The sequence below is a fragment of the Mus caroli genome, unplaced genomic scaffold, assembly GCF_978045245.1.
Source record: "Mus caroli unplaced genomic scaffold, Mus_caroli_1 scaffold_1, whole genome shotgun sequence".
Taxonomy (NCBI): domain Eukaryota; kingdom Metazoa; phylum Chordata; class Mammalia; order Rodentia; family Muridae; genus Mus; species Mus caroli.
In genome coordinates this window covers 133,028,124-133,055,350 of record NW_028227256.1, presented here as the reverse complement: position 1 = coordinate 133,055,350, position 27,227 = coordinate 133,028,124, and the positions used below count along the sequence as shown (strand labels likewise).

The following is a 27,227-nucleotide window of genomic DNA, read 5'->3' as shown; positions in this document are numbered from 1 at the left end:
TTCTGTCCTTGTCCAAGTTTATTGACTCAGTCATACAGTATTATTAGAAATTTTGATGATAACGCATAACAAGCCCATGGGAAGTGACAGACCAGGTCATTTCTGTGAACTGCTCTTTTCGTGTTTCCTAATAATGTCCATGAGGTTGGCCCCCGTGACCAGGCTGTTCTGTGTCTGTCTGTCTTTCTGCTGTTCCTTTCTCTTCTGCTCATGAAGGTAAGGGGAATTTAATAGCTGTGGTGGGAGTATGGATCCCGTGGGCTTCACTCTTTTGGCAACATCCCAGAAAAGTCTTTTAGAGTTGTTATTGATGAATGTGATTGCAGTTCCATTTTGACCGAGTCTCCCAACTCTGCCAACCTAGGAAAACAAACAAACAAACACACACACACACAAAAAGACATTTCCAAGTCTCATTCATTTCAAGAGAAATGAAGATTGTCATTAGAGGTATTTAAAGCATAGGTATTTATACAGCTTAACATTTATTCAGATAGGGTTTCTTTCATTTTTTCTTTTGTCAGCATGTATGTGTGTGTGTGCGTGTTTGTATGTGTACATGCATGTGTGCATGTGTATGTGTGTGGGTGTGCAATCCTAATGGTGTTCTGTGGACTGTGTGTTGGATATATTAGTATGTTAGTGAGATCAATTAGAGGACCAATGCTAACATATACATTTCTTGTTATCTTATTTTTAATGAAACATCTAGCCTTTGTACCTTGAAATGTTAGATTTAAGTCATTTTACAGAGTCCTCACTTTGACAGAATTAAATGGACACAAATTTGTGACTCAAATATGGAAACCCACAGCAAGCACCAACTCTGCTCGTTTCTAAATACAAAATGAAACTATTCTGAGAAAGTTCTCGGGAGAAAGGAGACAGAGCCACGGCTAACTCCTGCTCAGCAGTGGACATGGCTAACTCCTGCTCAGCAGTGGACACGGCTAACTCCTGCTCAGCAATGGACATGGCTAACTCCTGCTCAGCAATGGACATGGCTAACTCCTGCTCAGCAGTGGACATGGCTAACTCCTGCTCAGCAATGGACATGGCTAACTCCTGCTCAGCAGTGGACATGGCTAACTCCTGCTCAGCAGTGGACATGGCTAACTCCTGCTCAGCAATGGACATGGCTAACTCCTGCTCAGCAGTGGACATGGCTAACTCCTGCTCAGCAGTGGACATGGCTAACTCCTGCTCAGCAGTGGACATGGCTAACTCCTGCTCAGCAGTGGACATGGCTAACTCCTGCTCAGCAGTGGACATGGCTAACTCCTGCTCAGCAGTGGACATGGCTAACTCCTGCTCAGCAATGGACATGGCTAACTCCTGCTCAGCAGTGGACATGGCTAACTCCTGCTCAGCAGTGGACATGGCTAACTCCTGCTCAGCAGTGGACATGGCTAACTCCTGCTCAGCAGTGGACATGGCTAACTCCTGCTCAGCAGTGGACATGGCTAACTCCCGCTCAGCAATGGACATGGCTAACTCCCGCTCAGCAGTGGACATGGCTAACTCCCGCTCAGCAGTGGACATGGCTAACTCCCGCTCAGCAGTGGACATGGCTAACTCCTGCTCATCAGTGGACACAGCTAAGTCCTGCTCATCAGTGGACACGGCTAAGTCCTGCTCAGCAGTGGACATGGCTAACTCCTGCTCAGCAATGGACATGGCTAACTCCTGCTCAGCAATGGACATGGCTAACTCCTGCTCATCAGTGGACACGGCTAACTCCTGCTCAGCAGTGGACATGGCTAACTCCTGCTCAGCAGTGGACATGGCTAACTCCTGCTCAGCAGTGGACATGGCTAACTCCTGCTCAGCAGTGGACATGGCTAACTCCCGCTCAGCAGTGGACATGGCTAACTCCTGCTCAGCAGTGGACATGGCTAACTCCTGCTCAGCAGTGGACATGGCTAACTCCTGCTCAGCAGTGGACATGGCTAACTCCTGCTCAGCAATGGACATGGCTAACTCCTGCTCAGCAGTGGACATGGCTAACTCCTGCTCAGCAATGGACATGGCTAACTCCTGCTCAGCAATGGACATGGCTAACTCCTGCTCAGCAATGGACATGGCTAACTCCTGCTCAGCAGTGGACATGGCTAACTCCTGCTCAGCAATGGCCATGGCTAACTCCTGCTCAGCAATGGACATGGCTAACTTCTGCTCATCAGTGGACATGGCTAACTCCTGCTCAGCAATGGACATGGCTAACTTCTGCTCAGCAATGGAAATGTAAAATCAAAAGTCTAAACTTAGAAATATTTAAGTGAGCCAGGTGTGGTGCTGCACTTTTAATCCCAGCACTCAGGAGGCAGGCAGGTGGATCTCTGTGAGTTTGAGACCAGCCTGGTCTACATAGGGAGTTCCAGGACAGCCAGAGCTATACAGAGAGAACTTGTTATTAAAAAAAAAAAAAAAAAAAAAAAAAAAAAAAAAAAAAAAAAAAGGAAGACAATAGTGAAGTGACCTGATGGTCCCTAACGATATATAAGCGAGTTTTAAGGTTGTAGAAGACAAACTCTAAACACTGAAGGCCTCTAGGGAATGGGATGGCAAGCGAGGAAGCAAATGCTGTGGTTTGTTTCAACTTTTAGCTTTATTTGATTTGCTTAATTATATTGTTGGATTGTTCCAATAAAATAATTAATATAAAAATAGCTGCAACTCATGAAAGAAGAGAAACTATTCACAAATCATATATTTGATAAAATACATTCTTCTAGAATATGAATAAAATATTTAAGGCTTAATAATCAAGACAATCTAATTTAAAAACTGGACAAAGGATGCAAACCTTACCAAAGAGGACACCCACAGCCGGGAAGTACATGAAAGGCTGTTGCTATTCACCACCAAGGAGAGGCAAGGCAAAGCCAGACGGAATACCATTTCTTCTTAGTAAGGGAGGCCAGAATCCAGGGATGCCTGAGACTGCAGCTGAGTGCTTGCCGGGCAAGGAGGAGGCCCTGGGCTAGATCCCCAGTGGGGCATAAACCAAGTGCAGTGGTGTGTGCCTGTAATTCCAGCAAAAGAACTGGAAGTTCAAGGCTATCCTCAGCTACACTGAGAGATTAGGGTCAGCATGGAATACACGAACTCAAGAAACCTCAACTTCAATCAGTCAGCCAGTCAGCCAGTCAGTCAGCCAGTCAGTCAGTCAGTCAGTCAGTCAGTCAGTCAGTCAGTCAGTCAGTCATCCAGTCAGTCAGTCAGTCAGTCAGTCAGTCAGTCAGTCAGTCAGTCAGCCAGCCAGTCAGCCAGTCAGTCAGTCAGCCAGCCAGCCAGCCAGTCAGTCAGTCAGTCAGTCAGTCAGTCAGTTAGTCAGAGAGTAAGACCAGCTGGCAGATGAAGAGAAACTGGAGCTCATATCTTGCTGAAGAAAATGTAAACAATACTTTGGAGAACAGTCTGGCAGGTCCTGACAATGTTAAACAGAGATACTGTGGAAATGAACAACTCTGGTCTTAGGTACTAGTCGCCAGGAATAAAAATATGTGGACAGAAGCATCTGTACCCGAGTACTCACAGTAGGGCCACTGATTTTAACAGTAGCCAAAAGGTAAAACGTACAACTAGTGAGTAGGTACATAAAGGGGGTGTACCATAAACATTTTTGACGATAAAAGAATTAAACAAAATATAAATATACATGCTATAAATGAGTAAATATTAAAAACATGCTAAGAGAAGAAAGTTATAGAAGGCCACACACGGCATGATTTCTTTTATTAGAAATGACCACAAGAGCCGACCCTACAGAGGCAGAAGCAGAATGTGAGCGGTTACGGGGATGAGGGGAAACAGTTCGAGTGGCCGCTCAGTCACGTGGTTACACGGACGAGGGGTTTGTCTTTGATCTGGAACGGGGAATGACTGCTGATGATACAGGTCATCTTTTTTAGGGTGGTAAAAATTTCCTAAAACTGCCTGTAGTTATGTTTGTACAACTGCGTGAATATATTAAAGCATTTAATTGTTTGAATCCACTTTAAATGAGTGAGTTACAATGGAGCAGTGGTGGCGCATTCCTTTAATTCCAGCATTCAAGTGGCAGAGGCAGACAGATCTCTGAGTTAGAGGCCAGTCTGGTCTACAAAGTGAGTTCCAGGACAACCAGGGATACACAGAAAAACCCCATCATGAAAAAACAAACAAAATTAACCCCAAACAACAACAGAACAAGAGAGTGAGTTGTACAATATGCGACCTGTAGCTATTGATAATTTATGATGAGATGGAGAGCTGTAGCAGGCAGTGGGCACTCGTACCTGCAATCCCAAGGACTTGGGATGCTGAGGCACCACAAGTTAGAGGTGAGCCTGCTCAACTTGGAAAGGTATAATCTCAAAAGTTAAAACAGTGAGAGGATGTGGCTTAGTAGCTCAGAGTCTGCCCAGCATGCACACAGCCTTGGGGTTAATACCCTGTATAAAATGAAAACAACCTCCAATATTTTCTGAATTCTAAGGTAGCTGAAGTTGATGCTATCTAATATCAAATTTCCTTTCCCAGGAACTTTCTACCTTTGAAAATAGAAACCAGACACACGGAGATTTCTACTAAACTATCTTTGACTTAGCAGTTCCACTGGATTTTTTTTTTTTTCGAGACAGGGTTTCTCTGTATAGCCCAGGCTGTCCTGGAACTCAGAAATCCACCTGCCTCTGCCTCCCGAGTGCTGGGATTAAAGGTGTGCGCCACCATGCCTGGCTTCCACTGGATTTTTTTAAACACAGGGTCTTGCTATGTATCTCAGGCTATCCACAAAGTTCTAGGTTCAAACAATCCCTCTGGTTCAGCCTCTCCCGTAGCTGCAACTACTGGTTGGACCACCATGCTCAGGGCCAGAGGAACTTACTGTAGAGTAACACTCATAGAAAGATAAGTGCTCGACAGTTACTGCAGCATTCTTTAATAATAAAACATTGGAGACGAACAACCAATAGAGGATTTGCTAACTCATGGTACATTCATACAACGGATCATCTTATAGCAGTTTAAACAGGACAAGCCGGGTGAGTTAGGGAAGACACTGAAGAGCCTGGCCACAGAGTAAGCGCTCTCTACTATGAACAGTTACTAAATGGTACCAATTGTGCATGCTGATGAGAAAAGACATCTGAGATATATTTAATAAAGCAAGGCACAGAAGAGTAGATATGATATCTCATTTACATGCACTGATATTCAAATATGTGTACCTAAGTGCATGTGTATTTATAATTTTTTAACTATTATCTGCCAAAACTCAAAGGGAGAGCCAAATGGTAAAGAGTATGGGGGACTTTTGGGATAGCATTGGAATTGTAATTGAGGAAAATACGTAATTAAAAAATTAATTAATTAATTAATAAAAAAACAAACAAAAAAAGAAGGCTCACTGCTAGGTGCCAGGTGGCACAGGCCTTTAGTCCCAGCACTTGGGAGACAGAGGCAGGCAGATCTCTGAGTTCTGAGATAGGCAGGAACACCCACAGAGACCCTGGCTCAAAACCAAAGAAGGCTTACTTCTCATTTTATGCCTTTCCTTACTTGTGATACTTGTTCCCTTGGATAAGTAGTTCAAGAATTGAAACAATCTAAGACATAGGCACAGAACAAGAAAACCAGCTAGCTCCAGCATCATCTGAACAGAGTCAAGAGCCCAGAGGTCCTCACCATATTTGGTGATGAAAAAAGCCACAGCAGCCTTGGGATGGGACGTTAAATGACTGTAATCAGCATATCCTAAGAGGCAGAGAAGCGTCTCAATATCGAAACATCTCAGAAAAATTTCTACACAAAATTATGAGATGCTCGCAAGGAAACATTTCATTTGTTCTAACAATTATCTCCTACAGGATCTTTAATTCCCGATTAAGTCTAAGTAAGTCACAGTGCAGACACCGAAAGTCACTGAAAGACACTGTAAGTCACCGTGGCATTGGGAGGCGAGCCCAAGAGCATCAGAGAAAGGCTGCACTTGAGGTGTGTAAGCGATGCCAGAGAAGGAAGACGGGGAGCAGGCTGTGAGATAACAGTGCACCAAGCAAGGCTCTGTCTCTGCCAGAAAGAGGGGCATTGTCACTCTTGGCAGCAAAGTAGACAAATGAAACTTTAAAAGGTGAAAGCTAGGACGAGCAAGGATGTGAAGAGAAGACGCGACTCCTAAGACAACAAGCATTTAAAGGATCACCTTTCCTCTGGCCACAGATTCAAAGCCACCTCTGAAAACAGCTTCCTTTTATAAACATAAAAAACTACCAGTGGGCTCACTGAAAGAAAGAAAAGAAAAAGAAGCAAAACCCAACCAATAATTTAGTGCCTGAAATGGTTTTTAAATATTTAATTTATGTCTAATTTATGTGTGTGGCTATTTTGCCTCTATCTGTGCACCCTGTGCAGGCCTAGTGCCAGCAGAGCCAGGAGGGTACGTGGTCCCCTGAAACTGAAGCTGCAGATGCTTGTAAGCAGCTCTGTGGGTGCAGGGAACTGAACCAACTCCCCTGCACAGCACCAAGTAGTCTTAGCCACTGAGCCATCTCTTCTACATCCTAACATTAAAAAACCCCAACAGTTTAGGTTGCTCATTTCCAGTTTTTAATACAGTTTAGGTATATGTTTTTAGAACCAAAAATTTTGTTTCTAGGCATATATATCAATTTTTTAAAAGTTTTTAAAAATTATTTTATGTGTACGAGTGAATGTTTTATCTGCATGTATGTATGTATTCTACGTGTATGCCTGGTACCTGAGGAAGTCAAAAGAGGGTATCAGAGACCCTGGGACTAGAGTTATAGATGGCTGTGAGCCACCATATATGTGTTTGTGTGTGTGTGTTTGTGTGTATACAAGTGTATATGTGTATATATGTATATATTTTTAAGACTAAAAATATATAAAGTTTTATGTTCTGCTTTTAAAAAATGTCTTCTCACCCAGACAACAATGTATTTAATCAGATCAACAATAACCTGGCAGGACAGAGCCCCCCATACCTGGTGCACATACTCATCCATGCTTGAAGGCATATCAAAATTCACAACCAGCTTGACGTTGACCAAGTCTAGGCCCCGACCCAGGACCCCCGTGCTCACCACGACCTCATAGTCTCCTTCCAGCAATCCCTTTCCAATAAAGAAAAAAATGTTCATTATTCAGGCCAGGAATGGTAGTGCACACCTATAATCCCAGCACTTGGGAGACAGAGGCCAGCCTGGTCTAGACAGAGTTCTAGGCCAGCTCCATAGATGGCCTAGACAGGTGCATAATGAAACCTGTCTAAAAAAACTATAAGCAATAAAAAAAAAACATTATCTAGAACTCATTTTATATGGTGTTGTGTAATTCTGGCTGCTGCTTCTTTTTCTTTTTTAATCTTAGAATTTTGCTGCAATTTCCTTTCAATAAATAGAAGTCTTACTCTTGAAACATGAATGCAGCTTAGGTTCCCCTAACCACCAGGGGATTTACTTTACTAATTTACTCAAGCCAATCTCTTCTTAGGGTGAGCTTCTGCTCTTCCCCAGACCAAACTGACCCGATTTCCAAAAGGGTAGACTGTGAACAGCTATCCGTTTAGCGCACATCCTCTAGAGAGCAGGCTTGTTCCTCCCACAGACAGAAGCCTAAACAGGAGGAGTAATGAGATTTATGGGTTCTCTGGCACTGAAAAGGTCTGTTTTATATATATATATATGTATGTATGTATAGAAAGAGCTGGTGGCTGATTTTACAGGAAGGCAGAGAGCACAGAACACTGAGAACCCACCTTCAGGATGTCCCTCCTTTCCACCTGAGACTTCTCTGAGTGGATGGATGTGCTGTTCAGACCTGTGATCTTCTGAACGGCCTCGCTCAACAGATCTGCGCCTAGTTTGCAGTCCACAAATACTAACACTGGAGGCTTAAAGAGCTTCTGATCCTGAAAAATGAAACAAGAAATTAAATTATTCATAGAGTGTAATTTATGTGGGAAACATCTCTGAAACCATTAGCATGAACAGTTTACAAATACTGATAAAAGGAAATTATATTTTGTTTGTTTTTGGTTTTTTCACGACAGGGTTTCTCTGTATAGCCCTGGCTGTCCTAGAACTCACTTTGTAGACCAGGCTGGACTTGAACTCAGAAATTCGCCTGCTTCTGACTCCCGAGTGCTGGGATTAAAGGTGTGTGCCACCACTGCCCAGCCCATTACATAATTCTTAACCCTGCTCCCTAGTCTCTAACTTAATACCATATTTGTAAGTAACTGCTGGCATATATTGGCCACTCTAACAAGTTTGCTTAAATTAGTTCAAAGAGTCTCAAGGACAGAACACCCAAGAAACACTTTGAAAAATAAAAGTATATAATTTTTGAGAGTTAGCATATTGAGGAATTATGAGTACATGAGTGCATGCATGCATATGGGGGTATGAGAGAGAGAGGGAGGGGGATCATATTCTATAGTTCAGGCTCACTGGAGCTCATTAGTAGCCCTAGCTAGTTCCAAATACAAGGCTATTATTCTTCTGCCTCAGCCTCACTAACACTGGGATTATAGGCATGAGTCTCTCTGCCCAACTCATGAGAAATAATCTCCATATCTACATATATTTGCATAATAAGGAAAAGGAAACAGATTCTAAGCCAGAATGTGTGGCACAAACATACATACCTAGCACACCATGAGCTGAAGGAGGGTTATGAGTTCCAGGCCAGCTTGAGAGACCTCAAAAGGAAAACAAAATGTATCCCCCCAACCAACTAGGCATCTCTACTGCATATTTTCAGAGATAAAACTTTGAGTTGGGTGGGTAGCAAATACCTTTAACCCCAGTACCAAGGAGACGGAGGCAGGAGTGTCATGAGCTATATGGTTTCAGGCAAGCCAGGGATATGTAGCAAAATCCTGCTTTAAGCAAACATCAGAAGCAAAATTTGATTTGGTCTTACAAGATTCTGATGTGGTAAAGGGATTTACCACTAAATAATGGCACCAGACTTCCCCCCAAGGCCCCTTAAGTGTCACTCTCCCTGGAGCTGTGGGAAGGCAAACATGTGACAAAACATGGCTGACGGCCTGAACACTCACATTTAGGATTTCAAATAATTTCTTCTTTTTAGCTGGGTCTTCTACCCACAGGATGATCTGCCGCACGCTGGCGCAGGGCAGGTTCTTGTCCCCAGTGATGATCCTCACAGGATTTTGCAGAAGCTGGTCTGTGAGCTGTTCTATGCTATCTGGAATGGTGGCAGAAACCAAGATGGTCTGACAGTCACCAGGAGTGTGTTCCAAAACGTCAAGCACTTGCTGCTGAAAGCCCATCTTCAACATGGTGTCAGCCTGCAACGAAGGCGGTCGACAGTCAGGCTGACTCAGCCCTGAAACCCAGAACTGCTCAGGATAAGGCTGGGTGATTAAGGACAGAAAAAATTAAATCACAGAAAAATACATTACAACGCCAAAAGACCAGCAGGGAAATGTGTAAAATTATAGACTGTATAACTTAATGATCTGGATTATTATTATTAATAGCTATGAAGATAGATACACCACATATTTACCAATAAATCACTTTTTAATTATGGCAACATATAGTACTGTGCTGTTATGAGAAATGACCAGAAAGCTCTTTACTGGGTAATAAATGATTGCTCGGAGAAAATTATCAAACATTGTATGACACAATACTATTTTTTTTAAATTTTTAATATTTTTATTACATATTTTCCTCAATTACATTTCCAATGCTATCCCAAAAGTCCCCCCTAGCGCCCCCCACTTCCCTACCCACCCATTCCCATTCTTTTGGCCCTGGCATTCCCCTATATTGGGGCATATAAAGTTTGCAAGTCCAATGGGCCTCTCTTTCCAGTGATGGCCGACTAGGCCATCTTTCGATACATATGCAGCTAGAGACAAGAGCTCCGGGGTTCTGGTTAGTACATCATGTTGTTCCGACAATAGGGTTGCAGATCCCTTTAGCTCCTTGGGTACTTTCTCTAGCTTCTCCATTGGGAGCTCTGTGATACATCCAATAGCTGACTGTGAACATCCACTCCTGTGTTTGCTAGGCCCCGGCATCGTCTCACAAGAGACAGCTATATTTGGGTCCTTTCAGCAAAATCTTGCTAGTGTATGCAATGGTGTCAGCGTTTAGAAGCTGATTATGGGATGGATCCCTGGATACGGCAGTCTCTAAATGGTCCATCCTTTCATCACAGCTCCGAACTTTGTCTCTGTAACTCCTTCCCTGGGTGTTTTGTTCCCAATTCTAAGAAGGGGCACAGTGTCCACACTTTGGTCTTCATTCTTCTTGAGTTTCATGCGTTTAGCAAATTGTATCTTATATCTTGGGTATCCTAAGTTTTGGGCTAATATCCACTTATCAGTGAATACATATTGTGTGAGACACAATACTATTTATACTACAAAACAATGTAAGCAGTGTAGTCAGGAAATTAATTAAGCTGGAGACCAGTTTATACTGTGATCCTAGCACTCAGGAAGCCAAGGCAGGTGGACTGAGTTCAAGGTCAGAGTACAGAGCTGCAGAGTAAAGCCCTGAAATGTTACACTGCTGCTGTGGAGAAGCCCAGGGAGTTGTGTGTATGGGGCCTGGGGGTTCAATTTTGCTTTCAATGCTGAGACTCTAACCCAGGCCTCTGCACATGCTAGTGTCCCACTATTGAACTACATCTGTTGGCCTTAGATTTTGGAGACAAGATTTTGATATGCAGGCTGGGCTGGCCTTGAATTCATGATCTTCTAGCCTTAGCTTTCAAATGCTAGGTTTACAGGCATGATCCACCATGGCTGTTATGGATCACTTTTAGATTTTCAGAATTTTATTTCCTTCTAGCCATGGATGTCCTATATAACAAACTTACTTTAAATTAAAAAAATTAATGTTGGGGATACTTATGGTTTTAATTCTTCAAATTTCATGCCAAGACTTTACCACTAATGTGGGTTGGTGTCCTCTGTTACAATCTGTCCACCAGAAGTATTTTCATCCGAATCGCAGCATAAACATCACCTTCCCAGTCAGCCTGTGGTGAACAATCTAAGGAAGCCCACAGGTTGTCCTTGCCATATTGCATGGATAGGTACACTTGCCACAGCTCCATGGGCAGAGCTCATAAGCATCCCTTTCCACTCTATCCACTACACCAACGACAACTGGCACGCCAAAAGCCCTTTATAAACACACAGACAACTTTAACTCTAAGCACTAAATAAGACCCAATTATGTAACAAACAGCGTATCAGTGTCCCAAACCTCTCAAATCTAGGAATCACCTGGAGTGAGGTTTTCAAGACCCCTGGGCTGCTGAAACAGACTATCCCAGTGAGAAAGGCAGACGAGATAACACTCGCCGGGCACACTGGGCAGTAGTTCTATGGTTCTGTTCACTTGTTTGTTGTTTCCGTTTATTTGGAGATACGGCTTCCCAGGCAGCCCAGGCTGGTTTGAATTTGTTTATTTTATGTGTATGAGTATTCTGCCTGCATGCAAGTCTGTGCTCCATGTACTTGCCTGGTATCTGTGGACGTAAGAAAAGGGTGTTGGATCCCTTAGTACTGGAATTGAGAATGGTGTGAGCCACCAGGTGAGTGCTGAGAACTAAACCCAGGACCTCTGTAAGAATAGCAAGTGTTCTTAACTACTGAGCCATCTTTCCAGTGCCCTCAGACTGGCTTTGAACCCACCCTCCAGCACCAGCCTACTGTTACAGGCCAGTACATACTGTTCCCCACATGGTTTTTATCACTAGGCCAAGCTGGGCAGGTCTGTGCTTGGTTACTGTGATATAGCCAGCTTCGCAGTACAGAGAGCATGTACAGTCTGCAGCCTGTCTAACAGAGCAGAAAGAAGGAAGGCTGTACCCCCATCCAGAGGGATGGGGACAGTTTCAAAGTCCCTCATCTGAAGCAGAGAGGAAAGAGCAGGATGGGGTTGTGGGACTATTCTAGGGCAAAGGGAAGGCCTGACAAGAGACACAGATGGTGACAGGTGCAGAGGTCTCAAACTGCAAGGGATTATGAGTCCTGGCCCTCCTCTCGCAGCAGTCATCACCCCTCCTTACAGTCTCACTCTCAGTTCCTGTCACTCTGCTGACTGACTCAGCGGCCAGCTTCACACACCAGGCTCTCAGCTCTGTCTTCTCGGCTCACTTCCCTCCAGCCTTCTCTTGGAGGACCAGACATCACAGACTCCAGTGCACTCCTTGTGCACGGAGAAAAGCATCCCCTTTGTCTGCTGTTCACAGCAAGGCCAAGCTCAGACAATATTACCAGGACCCACATTTACTCGGTTACCCTTTCTAAAATTAAAGGCACAGCTATAATTTCTGGAGTCACCTCTCCAGCTGCCTTCTTTCCCCATATGCCATATGTCATCAGAAGCCTCATAAATGATTACTTTACAGGGACTCTCAGATTTAACCCTTCAGTCCCCGGGGCCTCCACCCTGCCCTTGACCTCCTCACTCCTTGGCTGGTTTGCTGGATGCCTGGTCTCTGGGTCCTTCCTCTTTAAATCTCATGTACCTAGCAGGGAGATTGCCTCCCTAAAACACCACTTTTACCATGCTACGCCCAACGCGTAATTTAGAAGGCCTCATTGTCTCCCACATCAGATCCACAAGCTCCTGCCTCCCGTCAGGGCCTCTATAATTTGACCCCACCCTGGCTACCCAACTCCACTTCCTGCTGCTGCTCAGGAAGAATTCCTCCAGCTCCTGGCTCTCCTTCCTTCTCCTCGACAAGTCACTTGGGCTTTCTGACTGTTCATCTCACTGGAATATTTCACCTGTCCTCTGGTTTTTACATTTTTTTCTCATCTTCTAAGGAGCAGTTCAAATCTCATTACTATTTTTTAATAGCGTGAAAAACACTCACTCTCTTAATTCTACACCTGACCTTAACTGTCCTGGACAATTAGCATATCATATGCATAATACAGTAGTTTATGTTACAGCAGTTTTCCCTTCTAGTTGACAAGCTATGGCTATCAGACACTTTCCAACCTTTACCTGTTGTGTGGAAACCAGTCACATCCAGCCACCGTTCTCCTCTTCTAATATATCTTTTTTAATGGTGTAATAGATAGAACCCAACATCTTGCAAATGCTAGGCAAGTACTTTACAATCCATTTATACCCACAATCCTTTTTAAAAAGGATTTATTTTTAGCCTATGTGTACTGTGCTTGTCTGCATGTATGAATGGGTACCAACTTGTGCCTGGTACACACAGAAACTAGAAGGTGTCAGATCCCCTGAGACTCAGTCATAGACAGCTAAGAGCTCCTTTGTGGGTACTGGGAATCAAACCTGGGTCCTCTATGAGAGCAGCAGATCCTCTTCATCTATAGAGTCACTCACATCTCCTTCCCCCAGTCCTTGATGGTTTGAATCAGAGTAACTTTCTAACTCATGCTGCTCCTGAACCTGAGGTCCTTCTGCCTCTGCTTCTCTAGGCGTGTGTACTCGTGTCTGCGTGTGTGTGGTGTTCCTGGAGATGGACCTGTATACGTACAGACATGTATGCCTGTGTGATGGCCACAGGTCCACCTCGGGTGCCATTCACCCTGGTTTTCATTGTGGTATCTCCCAGTGGCCTAAAGCTTGCCAAGCAGGGAAGACTGGCTGGCCCTTCTGCCTGTCTCCACTCCCCAGCTCTAGGAAGACATTGAGTGTGCACTACCACACTTAGTATGGTAGGATCTCGGGTATCCCACTGACTAGGACATCTTCACTAACTGAGATCTCTCCTCAGCCCCACATCTGGGTTTTTGTTTCTGTTTTATCGTCTTGGTTTTCTTGAGGCCCAGTGTTGCTATTTGTGTAATCTAGACTGGTCTTGACTTTATGATCCTCCTGCCTTTGGCACTTCAGTAAGGCATAGGTAGAGGTATATGCCACCATACCACTCTGGTGATTTTCATACTGCTACAGTTGTACAGGTTAGTTTCAAAAGATCATATTGGCCCCAAAGCCAGAAAGGTCATCAGATCCCTTGAAACTGGGATTACAGACTGTTGTGAGCAGCAATGTAGGTGCTGGGAATTGAACCTGGGTCCCCTGGGAGAGTAGTCAGTGCTCTTCACCACTACTGCTGTTTTAGAGAAAATATTTGCCAATCATTGGACTATACTGCTTATGTAAGTACTTTTTTTTTTTTTTTTAGTAAAAATGTTGTTTATTTATTTATTTGTGATGTGTGTGTGTGTTGTCTGTAGGTTACAGAACAGCTTGTTGGAGTTTGTTCTCTCCTTCTACCATGTAGATTCTGGAGACTGAACTCAGGTCATCTGGCTTGAGGCTTGGCAGGAAGTACCTTCACCTGCTGAGCCACCTTACCAGTCCCTATTTGAGTATTTCTGTGTCTCGGTAGACAGTATAATGTCCTTGCCTTTATTTCAAGTGTATGCTTTTCTTCTCAAAATTTCAGTATTACGTAGGTTTGAATCACAATGAAAATATTTCTGCAATTATATCTAAAATGCCTGGAGTTGGTTAATCGGTACATTGACAGCATTCCTGTGCTAACTTCTGCACAAACAACTGATAAGGCTGTTTGCCAGCTCTTTCCCTCTGAGCTACAAAGAAACCACACCCCTTAATACTGAGGCACTGGGGCAGGAGCTTCAGACACTCCACACACAACCAGATACTTCTTTTGCATCATAATGGTCCAGGATGGCTGACGTGCCGCACCAAAGTTAAAAGTGCTGTGAAGAAGAGGTAGAGTGCGGCCACCCTGACCTCTACCCACAGCCTCAGGGGGCGCTGACTCAGCACACCTTTCAAAGGATTCCGGCACATTATTTTTCATTTCCTTTGGACATCTTAGACTACCAGACACTGTCCAACATTGCTCATCCTCACTCCTGCTCTGTAAGATTAAACAGCTTGCCCAAGTTCTCTCAGCAGCTGACTCAGACAGAGGTAGATGCCCACAGCCAAATAGTGGATGGAGCTTGGAAGAATAGGAGGAAGGATTGTGGACCCAGGAGGGAATAGGAACTCCACCAGAAGACCGACAGAGTCAACTAACCTGGACCCTTGGGGAGTCTCAGAGTCTGAACCACCAACTAATGAACATCCACAGGTTGGACCTAGGCCTTCTCCTCCCCACACAAATGCAGCAGCTGCCTTCATGTGGGTCCTGAACGACTGGAGTGGGGACTATCCTAAAAGCTGTTCCCTGTACTGGGATACGTTCTACTAGCTGGGCTGCCTTGTCTGGCCTCAGTGGGAGAGGAAGCTCCTAGCCCTGCAGAGGCTTGAAGTGCCAGGGTGAGGGATACCCGGGGGATCTGTGCACTCAGAGGAGAAGGGTGGAATGGGAGAAGGTTTGTGGGAGGAGGTGATCGGGAATGGGGCAGTGAGTGGGATGAAAAGTGAATACGTAAAAATAATAAATTAATTAATAAATTGAATTAAAAAAAAGTTCAAACCCTGACTTTGAGAGTCTGGGCTCCATCATCTATCTCTACATGCATGAAGGTGTCCCCTGCTGTCTGCTGGGACAAGGGCACACCAGGTGACCACTGGTCAGAGCCTGCCTCACACCTTTACCACCAAATCTCGGCTGTCACTGCTGGTGGGGAACATGAAGGAAAATGTGCTCTGGATGCAAGCATGGTATCTGCCCAGTTCTCATGCTTGTCTGCATGATGTTACGTGGTATAGTCCATCCGGTGGTGATGATGATGGTGGTGGTGGTGGTGGTGGTGGTGATGGGGATGGTGATAATGATGATGAGGAGGAAGATATAAGCCTGGCAGGGATGGATTAGGGTACAGGTACTACAAAAGCCTGGTGACCTGAGTTCAATCCCTGGACCCCATGACAGAAGAAAGGAACCAGCTTCTAAAAGTTGTCCTCTGACTTCCACACAGGTGTCATGGAATGCATGGTCCTGTGCACATACTCACGTATGTACACACATGCACATATACAACAGTAATAATAATAATATTATTAAATTAAAAACCATAGGGTAGTCAAGATGGATCAGTGGTAAAGGTGCTTGCTTCCAATCTTAAAAACCTGAGTTTGATCTCTGGAACCCACATGCAGAGGACAGAACCAGCTTCTACAAGTTGTCCTCTAACCTTGACACTCATACATGGCAAGTACATGAGCACATACACACAGTAAGTAAAAAAATACACACACACACAGACCTATATTATTATTATTATTATCATCATCATCATCACCATTATTACATGGACTATATATACCACATAACATCATGCAGACAAGCATGAGAACTGGGCAAATGCTATCCCTGTACCCAGGGCACATATACATAGTAAGTAAAATAATAAACACACACATATATACATGTGTGTGTATATGTGTGTGTACATATATAATAAAACAATGCACTTACTTTATTTTATACTTCAGAGCTATAAAATGCCTCTCTGATATATTAACGATAAGAACAAAAGTTTCCCAACCACTATACCAATGCCCATATAGAAAAGAACTCTCTCTCAAATACCATTCAAATATCAACTATTAGCTACTTATATAGTTCCTATAAGTAGTTATTGCCATTGACTATTTTAAACGTCAGGAAGCATAAAGCATCTTGAGACTGGAAGGGTAGCTCAGTGGCTGCCTGCTTGCTTACTATGCAGAAGGTCCAAGGGTCAATTCCTGGGACGGCAAAACCAAGCAAAATGCACCAAGGCCCACCACCTTGTCTTGGAGATTACAGTACCCAGGGAATTTGGGAGTTCTTCACTAGGGAAAGATAGCTTTGGTTTAACAGAATGAATCAAGCCTTAGTTTAACTTCAGTGTATATAGACGCCAGCTTAAGACCCGGAAGGGTAAATTTTCACAAATCCCTGGATCTTTTTTTTTCATTCAGAGAAAATGTTCTGAATAAACAATAATATTACATGGTTATGATATACTTTTAAATAAATGATATAAAATCCAACTGGTTTTAATGTGTGTAGTGTATGTGTGCTTACAAGTAAGTACACATACAAGTGAGTCTATATGCATGTGAAGGCCAGAGGTTGACAGTGACCATCTTTCTCAGTCACTTTCCACTTCATTTTACACACTGATTTTTCTATGTATGTGCATGGCTGTGTGTAAGGATGCATGTGTGGAGGTCAGAGGATAGCCTCGGTGCTAGGCCCTCACCTTCCACCATTGAGGAGTGTCTCTCTCACTGTTATTGCTGCTAGTGCTAGCTGTGTGTAAGGATGCATGTGTGGAGGTATAACTGGCTGTACCCATTGGCCAGTGCACTGCAGGGATCTTGCTGCCCTCCTAGCACTGCGGTTTCAGACGTGCACATCCATGCCCAGCCTTGGTGTGAGCTCAGGTCATGCTTGTACAGCCAACGCCCCACCTCCTGACTAACGTTCTTTAAACATTACTACTTACTTCGTCTACTACGACAATTTTTATGCCACTGAGTGATACGGAGCTCTGTTTAATTATATCCAGAAGTCGTCCAGGGGTTGCTATGATAACCTAAATAAAAAGGTAAAGATGAATTTAAAGTTAGATAATATTCATTTATTTATTCAATCTTTGTCATTTTTTCCCCTTTTTTCTTTTTCTTTTTTGGTTTTTTGAGACAGTTTCTCTGTATAGCCCTGGCTGTCCTGGAACTCACTTTTTAGACCAGGCTGGCCTCGAACTCAGAAATTCGCCTGCCTCTGCCCCCAAGTGCTGGGATTAAAGGTGTGGGCCACCATGCCCGGCTCCCTTTTTTCTTTTAACCAGGGATTTTACTATGTATCCCAGGCTTGCCTTGAACTTGTCATCCTCCTGCCTCTACCTTCTGCATGTTGGGATTGTAGGTGTGCACCACCATACCTGGCCTTTTATTCTATTTTTACTGAGTACCTACTGTATCTATATACTATGTCAAGTACCTCTATGGCTAAGTCATTCACAGTTTCTGCTCTCAATCTGTAGTCTACAGGAAGAAACAGATAATGTAAGTGTCATTGTGATACATCTGATGTACAATAAGTGGAGAAGTCTGCCTAGAACATAAAGATGAGTCTAGAGGATCAATGAGAGGAAGGTGAGTGGTTCAAAAGCAACAACACAGGCAGAAGAGATAGCTCAGCAGTTAAGAGCACTGACTGCTCTTCCAGAGGTCCTGAGTTCAAATCCCAGCAACCACATGGTGGCTCACAACCATCTGTAACAGGATCCGATGCCTTCTTCTGGTGTGTCTGAAGACAATGACAGTATACTCACATATATATAAAATAAATAAATCTTTTAAAAAAGTAAAAACAACGACAACAAAAAGTACACCCATGTAGTCCCTGAAGTGGGTCTCTCTGCTAAAGGCTTCTTGAGAAAGGCAGAAATCCAGTGCTGATGGGAAATATAAGGCAAACAGGAACCTCCTTTAGTAGAGAATAAGTACTCAGAGATAATGGAGATTTTATCTAAAGCCAAGAAAACCAGCTCAAGGTTCTTCCACTGGTCAAATCAGGGTTAAACCAAATCACAACACAAGGCTACAGTCTTAAATACAACAGGAAACCTGATTCCACACTGTGAACACAATACATTTGTGTATCTCAAAGTACTTCTCCCAAAATATTTGCTAAACACAAAAGGGAAAAAATAAACTTTATAGTTAAAAGACAAGTTAGCATTCAGCAAGGCAGTGGTAGAGCTGGCTGGTGGAGTATGCGGGAGACAGGATGCGGGAGACAGGAGCTCCACCCCAGCACCTCAAGGAAGGAAATAGTAAAAGTTAGCCACCAAACAGGACGCAATGAAAAGGACAAGGTGGTATTTCTCTTTAAAATGGTTTGAAATCTGGACATGGGAGAGCACACGGGAAACTGCAGTGCTTCAGTGCTGAGTCAGGAGTACTGCCATAAGTCTGAGAGCAAGAGGGAGAGAGAGTCGGGGTTGGGGTGGGAGCTGGCTCTGCAGGTAAGAGCACTGGCTGTACACGGATGAGGACCTGAGTTCCCGTCTTCAGCACCCACAGAAGTTGGCTATGGCTGCCTCTGTGTCCGTGATCCCAGCAGCGTGGACCTCTAGCTTCAGTAAGAAAGCCTGTCTAAGGGAAGAACCCAGAGTGTGACAGAGCAGGACACCTGGTGTTCTCCTCCAGCTTCTGCAAGTGCACAGGAGTACACACCTGCACACACATGTGCACATACATCGAACATACGCACTATGTACATACAAAAGTTAAGAAAAAGAACAGAAGCCGGGCGTGGTGGCGCACACCTGTAATCCCAGCACTCGGGAGACAGAGGCAGGAGGATTTCCGAGTTCGAGGCCAGCCTGGTCTACAGAGTAAGTTCCAGGACAGCCAGGGCTACACAGAGAAACCCTGTCTTAAAAAAGAAAGAAAGAAAGAAAGAAAAAGAACAGAATGAAAGGACTGCTCAGTGGTTAGGAGCACTTGCTGTTTATAGCACACACATGCTGGCTCACAACTCCAGATCCTCTGCACCAGGCACGCTCACATGCATATACGTATAGGCAGGCAAAACACTTTTTTAAAAAGTCTGAAAGAACAAAAATCATAGCAACAACAAAAAGAAGAGACCTGTGATTCTTAGAAGTGTCAAAATTATGAAAAAGAAAATGCAAAGCCTGAAGAGCCACCAGACTGAAGAGGACAGAGATGTGATGCCTTACCTTCTTTTCCCGTTGCTGTAATAAATACCCCAGTAAGACAGCTTAAGGGATAAAGAGACAGTTCTGGGTCTCAACTGGTGAGAACTTGGGCCAAGCTCTTAGCGATGAGGAGACCTAAGATTTATCTGCTCTGTGGAGGACAGCAGACAGTGTAGACTTCCCCAACCTATCCTCAGGCCTCTGAATAGTGTTCTAACAGCAGCAGCAGCAGCAGCAACAACAACAGCAACAAAGGCCTTGGAGCAGCGGCTCATACCATACCCACAATCAGAAAGCTAATGCTTTTTAGATTTTATATGATCCAGGATCCCTGCCCTGGGAATGGTCAAACTGCAATTAAGATGGGTCTTCCATAGTAATTAATATAATCAAGATAATCCCCCGGAGGCATCCCTAAACACCCATCTGTCAGGTGACCCAAGATCTTGTCGGGTTGACTACACTAACAATCACAGACAACATCCAAATACAATAAAAGATCCTGGTGTACCTATTTATTTTTTCAATGCCTACTTTTTGAAATATGCTTATACTGTAGGATCCCTGATATGGGCATCCCCACTCTAGTCCAGGGATAGGGTGCACCCATGAACACGCAAGAATCCTTCTTGTTGCAATACACACGAGGCTTTATTGGCAGAGCTCTGGGCCAACACCTACCTCACACAGGAGGCAGGGGAGTTGACCCCGAGTCTCCAAAGCTAGGGGTTTTTATGGAAGAAAAAGGGATAGGAGTACGAGGAATTTCAACAAAGGTATGGGATTGGCTCATTCAAACATTAATAGTAAGATTACATGTCAGCAAAAGGGCATCAGGACTTTGTTCCTGTGGGCTGGGGGCTTATCTTTGTTCACATAGCAACCAGTTGATGTATGACTTTACCCGGCGCCAAGGGGCAGTAGACAGAGGGGAGGTTCCGGCCAGATGGTGTCGACTCAGACAAGATAGCCTTGCCTGCATCCTTGCATTCTTTTTCATCTTTACAGTCAAGAGCCCTGCCCTGGCATCTGGGCTCATAGACAACTCTTTTACATGAATCACAAGTTACAAAATCTCATTTTCCTTCAATACTCTAGGCCAGGATGGCCTTAGCTTTCAATCTTCGCACCTCAGAAGTCATAGTGCTAGAATTAGAGGTGTTGCCACTACTTGGAACTTCAACAGGATTCTTGTGCTAGTGGGGCAGAGTGTGTACAGGGAGGTGGAGAATTATTGAAATGTGAGTGGGCCCAAAAGTGCAGATGACATGATAATTTCTGATCTATACTAATATGTCAGTGTTAACTTCCTGAATCCAGAATTGCATTCTAGATATGCAGAATAATATCCATGGTTGTAGGATTCACATTCTCAAGTATACAGGAGGGATGGCAGATCAAGTCAGAAACTTACTTCCATGAAACCCAGGAGAAAAGTTTCTTATACTGTACTGGCTTCTTCTGTTCAAGTTGAAGATTTTTTTTTTAAAGTATGAAAATACTGTATCCAGTCATCTAAATATCTGAATGCTGAAATCTGCAGATTATCATCAATGTATTAACTATTTTTTTCCAAAAACAAAAATGGAGCCAGTTAGATGGACCAAGCTCAGCCCTCAGAGGCCTGAGGAGGATGGCCTGAAGTTGGAGGCCAGCAAACATACACGGAAGACTGACCTCCAAGGCTAGCTATTTAAAGGTGCTTAAAACTGTACCTACATGTCTACATGCATCAAGCATAATGTTTCGGTGTGCTGCAGTAAAAATAGGTCAAACGTTTATAAGAGACTCTAGGAAGCTCTACTAACCCAATTCAATGTTCATAAAGCATTTTAATGGTTTACCTTATAAATATATACTGCTGAACTTATAATTCTTCACTAGCAAAATGTTACTTTTTTCTGTTTTATTAGTGGAGGTCTACAAGGAATATCAATGATCCAATTCCCCACTTATTATCAATAGGCAGTATCTTACAAGTGTATTTTACATGGTTTTGTTTTGTTTTTGAGACAGGGTTTCTCTGTATAGCCTTGGCTGTCCTGGAACTCACTTTGTAGATCAGGCTGGCCTCGAACTCAGAAATCTACCTGCCTCTGCCTCCCAAGTGCTGGGATAAAGGCATGCACCACCAATGCCTGGCCATATTTTACATGTTTTAAATCTGCCAAACACATCTGATAAGATGTATTGTAATATGATAGGTATTAGCAGAGGTTTTTAAATACTGCAGTGTTCTCATTCCCATTGGTGAGTACCTGTTGTCTCTTCTTCACATAGTGATCCCTGGCATCTCAGCTCCTCCCTCGGAACTTTATAACCTCCCTGCCATCTCAGAAACTATAAAAGGTAATAGCAGGGGACCCCAGGACCAATGGCAGCACTTGGGCTACCATCCACTTTTCCTGGTCGGCCCCTGTGCCAACCTTCTCTTAAGCTGAAGTGACAAGCATGTACCACCATTCTAACTTAAGAAAACCGGGGCTCACCAAGCAAAGTGTCGACAACACTGTTAGCAAGTGAGAAGGCCACAATTAGACACACTGCTTTCATGTATCAGAAAACACAGAGTACCGACAGTACCTTGAAGGGTAGCAGAGCGGGTAAAGGAAGGTTCTAGCTGGGGCAATTATTATTTACTGGCTATGAACACTTATGTAAACCCCAGCTTCTGAGATCTGCCTTCTCAGCCATGGAAGACAGGATATGGAAACCTACGTCCAGGGCAAATACGGTTACATGAAATGTGCAGGAGAATGCTCAACAGAGCTTAGTATACAACAGAGCTTAGTATACAACAGAGCTTAGGTATGCAGTGAATTCTATTCTATTCTTTTTCTACATAAAATGAACCCTTTGCTTTAGGGTTTTTTTGTTTGTTTGCTTGTTTGTTTTTTGAGACAAACTCTCACTCTATAGCACATCCTGGCCTAGAACTCACTCTGTAGCTCAGGCTAATTATAATAAACTCTCAGCAATACTCCTGCTTCAGTCTCCAGCACTGGGATTGCAGACATGAATTACTAGACCTGGCTATAAAATTAACTTTGGGGGTGGGGGGGAAGACTTTGTAGACAAAAAACTAAAAGCTAACTAAAATGACACCTTCAAGAACATGTGTGTGCACATGCACGCATACATGGACACACACACACACACACACACACCACACATGCAGTGGTTCCTCTGCTCTTTACAAAACCTTCCTAGGCCTTCTCCCAAGCAGGTGCTTACCTTGACATGCTGCCGTAAGCGATAGAGCTGTGGGGGCAGAGGCAAGCCCCCCACGAGAAGCACTGTCTTCATGCGAGGCAGACCACTCATCAGTTCCTTGGCCTGCCTCTCTATCTGAATGGCCAGTTCTCTTGTCGGTGTGAGAATGAGTGCGGATGGAGTTTTATCCTGAGAAGAGGGGAAAAGTAACTTAGAAACCCCGGCAATTAACTTCTGCCGAAACAAACTGTGCCCTTCACCGCGACACCATCAGCCCCAGTGAGGAGCCTTTTGCTCGCTCACGCCATGCAGATTTTTCCTCCAAAAATGATCAGAACATGACCCATTTCTTACACAACTTAGATGTACAGCTAAAGACCGAGAGTGAGGAGGGCGTACACAGCACACAAGGCAAGAAGGGTGTGCTCACATCTCTAGTCATCTTCTTGCACGGCGGAATCTCCTGGTCACCGTGAAGACCCACCAAAGCCTGGCACTTTGGTACCTCAATTCTTCCCTCTCTGCTCTCACATATTTATATCTTTCTTTGGCCAAAGGACTGACGTTCATGTGTGGATACGTGAGAGGCGTCCACATCCTACTTTCTCCCTTAGCTCTGTTTAACCATCTTGTGTTTGAGCTGTGCCTTAGGAGTACGTTCCCCTCACCGTTTCCTCTACTGTTCCTTCTTTCCTTCCTCTCTCCCTACACTCCTCACTCTGCTTGCCACACGCAGAGCCCACAGGCTCACCAGGACAGGTAGGATATCCTCAATCCAGAAGTCTGAAACCAGAATGCCCTTTAAATACCAAGACTTTTGAGCACCAATGCAGCGTACAAAAGTTTCAGATCTTGGGGGCTGTAGGGAAGAGCACTGGCTTCTCTTGCAGAGGACCCAGGTTTCATTCCCAGCACCCACATGACAGCTCACCACCTCCTACAGCTCCAGTTACAAGAGATCCAGGATCCTGTTCTGGCCTCCAAGGACACAGGCACATATGGGGCACGCTGACATATAGTCAGGAAAACCCGTACACGTAAATGAAATTATAATTTTGTTTCTGGAGATTCAGATTCTGGAACACTTTGTATTTTGAATTTCTGAACCAGGGACGCTCAGCCAGTGAAGTCTATGCAAATGTTCTATAATTAGAAAAACTCCCAAATCTGAAATCCTTCTGGTTCCAAACCATTTCATATGATGACACTTGGCATGTACGAGGAAAATAAACATTCAGTATTTGTGAAATTGTGTGTGAAAATGCTTTATTCACTATTTCTCATTTTGTTTTGCTTAAGACGGGGGTCTTACTATGTATAGCCTAGGCCGCCTACAACCCTACAACCATCAGGCCCAGCAATACTATTTAAAGATGAACTGCGGGTTACACTTAAGAATATACTGCCGGGCAGTGGTGGCATATGCCTTTAATCCCAGCACTTGGGAGGCAGAGGCAGGTGGATTTCTGAGTTCAAGGCCAGCCTGGTCTACAGAGTGAGTTCCAGGACAGCCAGGGCTACACAGAGAAATCCTGTCTCGAAAAACCAAAAATAAAATAATATATATATGTGTGTGTGTGTGTGTATGTGTGTATAAAAATTAAAAAATAAGAATATACTTTAGGGGCTGGAGAGATGGCTCAGCAGTTAAGAGCACTGGCTGCTCTTTCAAAGGTCCTGAGATCAAGCGTAGCAACCACACAGGTGGCTCACAATCATCTATAACAGGATGTGATGCCCTCTTCTGTCATGCAGGCATACATGCAAATAGAGCATTCAACTCATATAACTAAATAACTCAATCAATACTTTAAAAAAAGAATATACCGTGACATGCTACAACTGCATTATAACTTTAATATGCAATGCCAGTTCCTCCAAACCCCCAGAGGCTTAGCTGACATAAGCTACGGCTCATCCATCTGGTAAGCAGGGTTTTGCCTGCAGATCAAAACTTTGTTCTTTTATAGAAAAGCTGCTAAAAATAAAATGTCTTGTAAGGAAATTAATTTTTAGACCTGCCAGGAAGAGAGATCTTTGGTTCAGCAATAAAAGGAATATTCTTTGAAATGATGTTTTCACACACAACACAAAGCAAAGCCACAGGCACCTTGGTGACTTAATTCGCAAATGCTAAGCAGCAGCGTGCAAGTTTATCAGTTACACACAATGAAACTCGGTAAATCCCACGTCTGTTTCTGAGAGGAAGACATGTCAGATCGGTAAATTACCTCAGAGAAAGCTCGGATAATAACAGGCAGGAGAAAAGCAGCTGTTTTCCCTGAGCCAGTGTCAGCGCTGGCCAGAATGTCCCTTCCCAGGAGCCCCACGGGAATCATCTGCATCTGGATGGGGGTTGGCACTTCGTAGCCTGATTTCTTCAAGTTCTGATTTAAGGTCTCGGGGAAGCCACAGTGCTCGAAGTCGATAATGGGCCTGGCAACGTCTTGTCCTTGAACTGAGATTCCTAGCTGCTGTTTAAGGGTTTCAATCTGGTCCTCCTTGAGGGTCACAATAAAGGGGTGCTCTTTGTAGACATAAAAGGCATCCAGTGGGGACTCTGGCTCGGCAGCCGCTCTCTGTGGGCTGCTGGGTCTTAACGATCCTTCCCCTTCCTTAACTTGTAGCAGATGCTTTGCTTTGCACTCCAAGCTACACACGTCTTCGTCCGTCTTGTCACAGATATACTCTCCATAACGACCGCAGACGACACAGACAGGCTCCCCAGGCTCTGGCCACCGCTGGGTTTTGGAAAACGACTTTACAGGCTCTTCAGATGGGTGGCTGTCTTTTACACCCTCATCAGGTCCTGTGGAAGAAACCTCAACCAACTGGCAAGAAGGACTATTGGTGATTGATGCACAGCCCGGCTTGTCTCCTGTGACAGCTTCCTCCGTGACTGATGTATCTCTGTCTCCCTCCAGCTGAAGGCCTCCTGCTTCTGGCTTGCTTTTTTTAGCTTCACCACTTTTGAGGTCATCATTAGAACTCCTCTTAATTTTCAAAGATCTTGGAACAAACATTCTTCAACATTCTGTTGAGGAAATTGCACCATGAGATATATTTTACCCTCAATTAAGCTCCCATGTTAGCCCATACGATGTTGTGTTAGAGAATTTTACTCAGGGCAATAATGAAGCCTTCATGTCCCTACTTAAGCCAATTTCTTCCACTTATCAATTTTCTCTGGGGGAAGGGATACAGTCTTTTTCCTCAGACACTGCCCTATGAAACATTGCCCACGGTTCCCCACAACCTTGCTGTGCACGCCACCTATTTCTGTTGACCCATCACTTGTACTGTTATGGAGCAGGTATTATAGAAATTCTACAGCATATCCTTCCATTGCATTTTCACACAAGAAGATACTTCACAATTAAGAATCTTAAAAAAATCAAAACAACAGCTCAAACAGGGGAAAATGCAATTATATTTATATACATAAGAGTGCTCATTCTCCGTCACTGTTTTTGCTAATCTTCACAATCTGGGAAAGTAGGTCACTGCAACCCTAAGTTCATATATATATATATATATATATATATATATATATATATAGTTTTTACATGATACATATATCAGGTAGCATAATCAATACATGTATATCAGCATATGTGTATGATTGGGAATGTACTTCAGTGGTAGAGTGCTTTGTTAGCACATGAGGGCCTGAGTTCCACATTCCAAAGAAAAACGCTGATATACACACACACAGAAGCAGATGAAAACTCCAGCCACCTAGGAAGAATTAAGTTTATTTATTCAAATAACAATTCCTAAGTGTTAGAAACCAAGTATTCTTGCTCTGGAGAACATTAGTGATTGGGGAAAGAATGTTTTAACATTTTGGGACTATGAAATATACTTAATTTTCTCAAAAACAAAACAGAACAAAACTTAAGAAATCGCTGGCTCCCATTTTCTATTAAAAAAAAACAAAAAAACAAGAAACATGGCACCCAAACCGCCTGGAGCTTCAGAGGAGCGGGAAAGGGTGGGGCGCTCGGGGCGGCAGAGCCGACAACCCCCTCCTCCGGCTCCAGGCAACGCCCGCATCCCGCGCATTCCCGCCCCCCCCCCCCGCCCGCGGGCCCGCGCTCCAGGCGCGCGCACGTCACGAGGACCCCGGCGAGCGGCGTGACCTAGTCCGCAGCCGCCGTCCAGCGCGCAGGTTACGCCGGAGCACAGGAGCGGGAGCCGGAGGCCCGAGGCCCGAGCTGCCAGGGCGGCGCACGCTCACCCGCGCGGACCGGGCCGCGTCCGTTCCCACTCGGGCCGCTCCGGTCCAGGCACAGGGCCGAGCTTCCGGCCGAGTAGCCGGGAAGCTCCGCAATCCCAGCCAGGGTTTGAGGGCCCCGCGCCTGCGCGCGGCGGGAGGCGG

The 27,227-nt window shown here is 44.3% G+C and overlaps 1 protein-coding gene across 4 annotated transcripts; it reads right to left on the bottom strand.

The window, feature by feature from the left end:
- On the bottom strand, window positions 1–27,227 carry Ddx59 (DEAD-box helicase 59). 4 transcript variants are annotated; one of them, XM_085841482.1, is made up of 8 exons: window positions 27,087–27,227; window positions 25,078–25,880; window positions 22,868–23,035; window positions 17,408–17,497; window positions 9,071–9,388; window positions 7,763–7,915; window positions 7,003–7,118; window positions 1–360 (listed from the first exon to the last, which is right to left on the bottom strand). In XM_085841482.1, the coding sequence occupies exons 2-8, from the start codon at window positions 25,867–25,869 to the stop codon at window positions 264–266; spliced, it is 1,734 nt and encodes a 577-aa protein (XP_085697608.1). In that variant the 5' UTR covers window positions 25,870–25,880; window positions 27,087–27,227; the 3' UTR covers window positions 1–263. The 4 variants fall into 4 exon arrangements, with proteins under 4 accessions (XP_085697608.1, XP_085697601.1, XP_021016130.1 ...); XM_085841475.1 differs by having other exon boundaries at window positions 6,990–7,118; window positions 27,087–27,226; XM_021160471.2 differs by having other exon boundaries at window positions 6,990–7,118; window positions 9,071–9,322; window positions 27,087–27,224.

What these genes read in the sequence shown, in the direction of transcription:
- Ddx59 (XM_085841475.1), bottom strand. Translation starts at nt 25,869, where the DNA reads ATGTTTGTTCCAAGATCTTTGAAAATTAAGAGGAGTTCTAATGATGAC. An exon ending in GCTTACGGCAGCATGTCAAG is followed by an intron (nt 17,498 to 22,867) that starts GTAAGCACCTGC and finishes CTTTTTATTTAG; the next exon opens with GTTATCATAGCAACCCCTGG. An exon ending in AAATTGTCGTAGTAGACGAA is followed by an intron (nt 9,389 to 17,407) that starts GTAAGTAGTAAT and finishes TTAATCACCCAG; the next exon opens with CCTTATCCTGAGCAGTTCTG.